The 7,803-nt window shown below is 32.4% G+C and overlaps 1 protein-coding gene and 1 pseudogene across 4 annotated transcripts; both read right to left on the reverse strand.

Annotated features, from left to right (window-relative positions):
• Positions 1–594: 594 nt before the first annotated feature.
• On the reverse strand, positions 595–3,709 carry LOC111399644. Of its 4 annotated transcripts, none has more exons than XM_023027077.1 (9): positions 3,351–3,709; positions 2,800–2,883; positions 2,623–2,657; positions 2,404–2,518; positions 2,014–2,087; positions 1,815–1,920; positions 1,587–1,642; positions 1,435–1,483; positions 595–1,091 (listed from the first exon to the last, which is right to left on the reverse strand). In XM_023027077.1, the coding sequence occupies exons 1-9, from the start codon at positions 3,537–3,539 to the stop codon at positions 1,032–1,034; spliced, it is 768 nt and encodes a 255-aa protein (XP_022882845.1). In that variant the 5' UTR covers positions 3,540–3,709; the 3' UTR covers positions 595–1,031. The 4 variants fall into 4 exon arrangements, with proteins under 4 accessions (XP_022882845.1, XP_022882844.1, XP_022882846.1 ...); XM_023027076.1 differs by having other exon boundaries at positions 595–1,116; positions 3,351–3,702; XM_023027078.1 differs by lacking the exon at positions 2,800–2,883 and having other exon boundaries at positions 595–1,116; positions 3,351–3,695.
• Positions 3,710–6,072: 2,363 nt separating this feature from the next.
• LOC111399947 lies at positions 6,073–7,637 on the reverse strand (annotated as a pseudogene).
• Positions 7,638–7,803: the final 166 nt, after the last annotated feature.

A 7,803-nucleotide genomic window follows, 5' to 3' on the forward strand; every position in this document is an offset into this window, starting at 1 on the left:
CAAACCGATCGTGTTAACCCTCAAGGTAGTAGGTGAACACTATTGGAAGTACAATGTGAATAATGCTCCTCAAACGGGATTTAAAAATAGAGGCGGAATTTATATTTATATTTATTTTTATTTTTCCTTTTCTCTTCTCTAGCCGTTCAATGATATATCACGTGTTCCCCTATTTTTAAGCTGTCAAGGCAACAAAACTTGTACATTAATATTATAGATGTTTATTAAGCTGTAATCATTAATCATTCTTTTAGAGCTTTTCTTTTTTCTTTTTTTTGTCTTGTACTCATTTTTAATTACATTCTCACAATAAACTCCTATTTTGACATAATTTTCTTTTAAAAGAATGAATTTCTGAATAGTAAATTTTGAGGAAATGCATGATCAAAAAAGTAAAGAAAATTTTTAGATTTACGTAAAAATATTTTATTATGAGAATATGTAATTAAAAATGAGTACAATAAAAATAGAATTAGAAAGAATGATTGTCAGACAAGGGCTAAAATATTTTTTACATAAATTTAAAACTTTTTTCCTACTTTTTAACAATATATACTCCAAAAATATATATATATATATTTCAAAAACTCTTTCTTCCCAGAAAATGACCGTCATACGAGGTCTAGATGAACTATATTATAAACTAGATAATTTGCCTATCCCTTGCACAATTGCAAGCCTGAAAGGCTGCTCCAAAACCCTGAAATGCATATATTACATTTGAAGAATAACATGAACGACGACTCACAAACTGGTGCGTTGAAGTTTAGGAGGTTCTGAGGTGAATTGGAGTGTTTCCACTGCTTCAAAAAGTTGGTAAATTGTCAGTTTAAGGCTATCTGAATCTGAATATGTTCTGGTTTTCAACTTCTTTATTTCCGACTTTAGATGTCGCTTTTTCTATAAAATTCAAAGAACCTTCGTAAAGTATTCAAGTCTTCACTACTTCACTTCTTCGTTCCATTTCAATCATGTGTAGAACGCCCTTCATCCACGACCAGATAAATATGTTGCCGAAGAACAAGCTCTCTTTATAAATTACATGACCTCCTTGCCCATTTGTTGCAGCGCTGAACTCTGAACCACCTCCCCTGTCAACTTAACTAAATATGTGACCTGTCACAGAACAACAATTTAGTCGTTCCTACAATTCTTTAAGAATAATGCTATGTAGACAATTCTTTAAGAATAATGCTATGTAGCCCCAATGGGGTTATAACCCCATTCTCTAGGTGGCGTTAGATGATAGATTGTATGAAATGTGAAATTAAATGACTTTTTTAATACCACCTATCATTTAATATTACATTAACGTCACCTAAATTGAGATTGTAACCCAAGTGAGACTAAATAACATTACTCATTATTTAATGTTTCACATCCCAAATAGACTGCAACAAACATGCATGTGTTTGAAGACGATTTGGTACTCACAATTTCCAGTGGACTAACCCGATGAAGAAGGAATCCATTTACCATTTCCCTGGAAGAATCAAAACACATATAGATATCAGTATAACACCAAATCATCTAATTGTATAGAGTTTTGTCCCAGAAGACAAGAATTTAAGAACGTTAACACTCACTTTTGTTGGACTATATTTTGATTTACAGTACCGGCACGCCAGCTCCAATATGCATTCTTTAGAGATAAAAAAACATGAGCGAATCTTATATCACTTTTAGTTTTAAGAATTTCTAAGTTGAGAAAAGGAGAATGAGTACCAATACAGATTTCTGAAACCATTATGTAGAGCGGGAACTCAAATGATTTGTAAGGGAGGAAATAAAGAGGATGAAAACCTGTTTCTTACCACTCCATAGTTAAGTAATATACTATATAATCGCTCAAAAATTGGTTCCCTTTTCTGTACATTATCTTCAGAGGTGACCAAGTGATGGAATCCAAAGACAATTTTCCTGCCTCATTAGAGAGGAAGAGAAGAAATAAATAATTAAGATAATAAGTGCTTGGTGAATGAGAAATATGAATCTCTAGTTTGAAAGGCTTACCAGTTGCTACTGCTTTCATTGAGGGTCGTCGTTAACCACTGAAGCTGCTCGTTTTCAGGGACACTCGAAGAATTCTAAAAATTATCAAGTCAATAGAGTCTTAGAAAACTATATATTACCATATGAAGGAATATAAGAACCTGTGCATCAGTTTCCTTCTATGTCAAGAACGAGAGACATTTGGCAACGAAATAACATCTCAAATTTTTAGCTTTCTTATTTTTGCAATTGGTTCAACTTATTTCCGCAAATTATTAGAGATTTCAATTTCTACACAGACGTTACCATGCCAATGTATTAAAATGAAATTTGACTTAACAACACGGGTGATCAGCAGAAATACTTCCACAAGGAAGAAGGAATAAAAATCCATTGAAATGGAATTCACACCTGGAGTAGCCCAGTGTTCAAGGCTATAATATCCAGTGTTTGTCCATACGGAATTTCGATCTTCTTGAGGAAATAATTTGCTCCTCCTCCTCCTTTCAATGCTCCAGTAGTGTACCTAATAGTTGTGATAGACGAAAAGAAATTGGAAATTTTGATTTAAAATATGAGAAGTATATAACAAAAAATTAGCACCTAAACTACTTGAAGGGGAAAGAATACCACGGTATTTTCTGCAACTCAGGGTACTGCGTAGCCTGTTAAAAAATGAAGTTTTAGTTCGATGAATTAAAAGTTCAACCATGCGGTAATCTTCAATAAACTTCGACTGAAATGAAATCTGTGTAAATGAATCAGTAACATGCCATTTGCAAACCAAAGTCACCATACAGATCTTACATTCTGAAGGAGTGGATCAGATTCCCCAAGTTCACTGATGGTGACTATAAACCGAGCCCTGTAGGATTTCACCACCTTCTCCATCTTCATTACCATCAAAATTACAGTCAAAAGGGATCACAAGAAAATTACAGAGAACAGATACAACCAAATATATCCAGAGGAGTCAACATAGCTTGAAAATCCAAACCAATAATTAAAATTGATAGATGCTAAAATTAAAATTGCAGAGAACAGATAAAACCGAATATATAACACAGCTTTAAAATTCAAACTAAATTCTATGGAGAACACTTTCATATAGTATCAGCAGTAAAAACTGTAATATCAATATCTTGATTATTGTAATCAACCAATGAAATTTGTATGCATTTATCGATTTAAGATCCTTTTTTGCTTATCAAGATCATATGAAAATTGCAGCGTGGTTAAAACTACAGAAGAATAAACAATCAACCAGGGAAATCTCATCACACAAAACAAAAATTCAAACCCAGTCGCAGAAGAAAAAAACCCAATTTTGTATCCATCAGTAAGATTACAAATCTCACCTGTTTAAGTAAAAGGGTCTGTTCTTCAAGTGGCCTAAATCCTCCATCAACACTAATGAAGTACACATCAATGAGCCTGCCTTCATTTTTACTACGCTTCTGGGACTCACCTATATTAAGAGCAATGAAAAGTGCAATGCAGAGAATGAGCTGTGTGAAAACAGTACAAACCCATGATTTTTCCTTCATTTCAACTCCCTCTCTGTATTTCTCCAGCCGATTGCGGATGGGATTAAGCTGATAGATCCGATGAGTGCTCTATTACAATTAGTAAAACCTTACAAAGAGTCTGTACTAACTGTCAGAGTGCACATGATGAACGTAGGGTCGATTTCTTTTCGTTACTTCATTTCATTATCGTTTTAATTATGATTGAAATGAAGAAACGTAAGGCTATTGCTGATTTGTCTTCAAGCTGGATATTATTGAGAAGCCACCATTCTTATATAATTATTGTAATCTCAATTCATCCCAAATAATGTTTTAACATTTTTATATATTTATCGACTTAATATTTCAAGATTAACTTAATTAAATTCAATTATCTAAACACCATATATATCCATACCACTTTAATATATCAATCCCTTACAATTTTAAAATGTTATCCAATGAAACCTGCCAGCAAATGGGATCTTTGAAAAGTAATAAATTTGATGAGTTAAGAGTATTATTCAATAGATTGTAAATTTTAATTCAAATTTACTAACTTTGTGTGGAATTCGAATTATGTGACGCAAAAGAGATTTGATTTGTAATTATCTAAATTATGCTAACATATATGAAAAAAGTGTGTTTGTATCACATTATGGATGGTTGTATTGGATTCCGAATCCGCCTATTGATGTCTATTTCAATTTTTAGTTCCTTCATACATTCTTGATAATCGATAAAACCAATATATTTAACTTTCTTTTTCAAGATAAATTAAATATATTCTAATCATAATCCGAGTCATTCGTAATACGAATTTGAGTGACTAGAACGCAATAAATTTTCGATTATCTATATAATTGTACACGCGATTTTGTTATTCCTAACATCTATTGACCGAGTGTAAATCTTGCTATATTTTGAACTTATTGTGAATTTTCTAACACTACAACAAGTAATAAATTATCTAAATGGTGTTCAAACATTTAAATAATGCAATGAAAATGTAAAATTAATCAAGAAATATTGAGCTAATAGTCTTGAATAAGATAAATAAATAATAGGGTTCATCTTCATCCAATACAAAAATGGATCTAACCAAGCATGCTTTTATATAAATCTCAAGAAAGATAATAGAAAATTACCATCGAGATCATGAGATTCTGATATTCTCTTTCAAAATATAGTAATTTGTCTTTGTTCTTGATAAATTTGATGATATAATTGTGCATTAAGAGACTCAAGAGAGATTTCCAATGTTTTGCTCAAGTTTTATATTTATATGAATTGAAATTAGGTAAAATCGTGTTACAATTTCAATCCAAGAAGAATTTTAGGACAAGAAAATATATTTTCATATAGTGATTTTTTGGAGAATGTGTGGTTAGCAAAAAAAATAAAAATTGATTTACATTTAAAATTATTTTATTGGAGAATGTGTGATTGCAAATGAGTTTTGAAAAAATAGGCTCAAAGAAGGGCTAAAATTCATCGTGATAAACCCGGTGTTAATGAAATTGTTACTTAGATGAAATCGTTCCTTCAACATAAATTGCACAATCCTAAATAACATTTTCTTCTTTCATTTAAGTTTAAAAGTTCAAACTTTAGTCCCAAATCAAACTTAACAGCTTATGAATCCCAACCATGTCCATTCCAATCAAAGGGAATTCAAACTTAATGTTGTGCATAATCTCTATTTTGCTTTGGTGACATAAAAAGTTTATCTTGGGCAGATGTCGAATTTCTTAGCAAGTTAGTAGGTTAAATCTCGAGTTTGTTTAGCAAATCTAGAATTTGGTCTAGCACAAATCATCTCGCTAATTTTTTTGTCAATTATCCTACTTCATAGTAAATTATGATTATGCCTTTGTCATCTAGCAATATGACTTTTTTGGTAGAACAAATTGTAGCGATCTTTATCATCTAGCAAATCTATGATTATGCCTTTGTTGAACTTCGTAGAAATTGGATTATGATTATGCATTTTCTTTACTATTTGCCTAAGTGATAATGGTGGATTTTGGACACTATTATTTAAGATAGATGCAAAGAACTTTGTATAGAATTTGCCCCAGGTGATAATGATCGGAAATCTCTTAAATAGCAGATTAATAGTAGTGCATTTTAGCCAATAAAATTTGAATCACTGTTGCAAAGAAGATTATGCTATGCAAAATGAAATACAAATAAATTCTACATTTCAGATTATTTGCATCATCTAAAGAAATTTTAGACTGAGTATTGAACGTGTTCTCATATTTGATGGATGAAATGATGAGTTTTCACAAGGCAAATATTGAATTTTATAAACATCCGACCAGTTAGTAAATTAAATATCAAGTTTGTTGTGCAAATCTCGAGTTTACTCTATTTTGAGTATGCTAAGCAAATCTCGAGTTTGTACGATTATCTAACTTCAAATACTCAAATTTTATTACACAAATTTCCACAGGATAAATAATTATCTTCAAGAGCTGCGGATGAAAAACTCAGGCACCTCCTGTGGCTTACTTTTAAACACAAATATCTACATAAACTTGTCTCTACAGTATTACTCCTATCATCCTCAATCGAGCATATCTACCAAAGTCATCATTCTTGGGAATCTTGGTGGCAGTTTTAGAAACATAGCATCTTCAATCTTTATTGGCAAATGAGTGGCTACAATGACAATCCCAACCTTCTTTCTGTGATCTGCAACGATGTGTTCAAGCAACTTAACCCCTTCATTAACCAAGGCCACCGAAGGCTCATCAAGCAACCAAATTGGCCTATCAATAGCCAATAGCCTTGCACGTTGTAATCTTTTCCGTTGGCCCATGGAGAGCATTCTTGCTTTCTCTTTTGCCAACTTCCCAAGGCCCATAAACTCTAGGGCAGGCAGAGATCTTCTTTGCTTGCCTTCGAGAACTTCAAACCACTGAACATTGTCAAGAACTGTGTGCCCTGTTTTGACAGCATCTTTAAGGGAAAGCCACAGTAAGCTGAAATTTGTATTGATGGAAAACACCCGATTCAGTAAGATTGTGGCCATTCCAGAGAACCTCACCCGCCGATGGTTCAGAAAACCGGCCAACTTGCGCAAGAAAGTTGTTTTGTCTGAGCCGTTGGCACCTGTTAGAATAAGTGCTCCTCCATCATGGATATGGGCGAATCCAGGATGTTGACTCTGTACGAGCGACCGTAATAAAATATTAAGGGTTGATATTATTTTTTGCAAAAAAAATGCATTTTGCAATAGTAATTTGATAGAAAATGTGTAGTTAAAAATAATAAAAAATTTTGAATTTACGTGTAATATTATTTTATTAAAGAATGTTTGATCGAAAATAAGGAAAAGAAAAATATATTCTGAACTAAATTGGAGTCAATCAAGGCTTAAAATTTAAATAAAATAATTATTTTGTTGAAGTTAATATATAATTTTGTTATAAGAATAAATCGTACTCACCAAACAACATTATTGCTCTGTATAATTCAAAGGAAGAGCACAGTGTTAGAATTTTTACAATTGTATTAAAACCACTAAAATCTTACATATATTATTTTGTTAAACTTTGTATCACAACTAATCAAGTATCATAATGGTCAAACTTTCATTATATCTTAGAATGGCTCACAAGTTCGATTCCCAATTGGCCCTTTCCTTATTTCAATGGATTTTGGTAAAAATTGTATAACTAAAAATTTATACAATGGTGGACAGATTCGAACCCGGGACAACAAAGAAACACACACAAGTGCTAACCAACTTGGCTAGAAGGAACGACTGAAAAAATGACTTCCCAATAATGCCTTTGTTTGAGCCCCATTTTTGTCAAGAAAATGTATTTTTGAATGGTGTAATGATGTGAAATGTGTTGTTAAAAAATAACGAAAAGTTTTAGATTTTCGTGTAATATGTTGAAATAATGTTAAAACACTGTTTAAGAATGTACTTTTTCAAAAAAATAAGGCTCAAATAAGGACAATATATCATATATATTTGTCTATTCTCGACCAAAAAAAATGGCTCCCGACGGATCCAGCACGCACAGCCGCAGGAGCTTGCCGGGTGCTGGATCCGCCAGTGATCATGGAAGAAACATTGGTAAAAAGAAGCCTAGGAAGTGGGGGTCCATGAAATGGCATTGGGGATCAAATAAAATTTCCTTCAATTAAGAATATTGCACAGAATATCCCAAACTTAAAGAGCAAATGGAATGCAAATTTTTTTCCACCACTTAAACTAATGCATTGAAACCTTGCAGCAGCTCAAACATAAATAGCTACCGACCAGTTACCTGTCAAAGTAAGG

This window comes from Olea europaea, chromosome 9 (assembly GCF_002742605.1).
Source record: "Olea europaea var. sylvestris chromosome 9, O_europaea_v1, whole genome shotgun sequence".
Classification (NCBI taxonomy): domain Eukaryota; kingdom Viridiplantae; phylum Streptophyta; class Magnoliopsida; order Lamiales; family Oleaceae; genus Olea; species Olea europaea.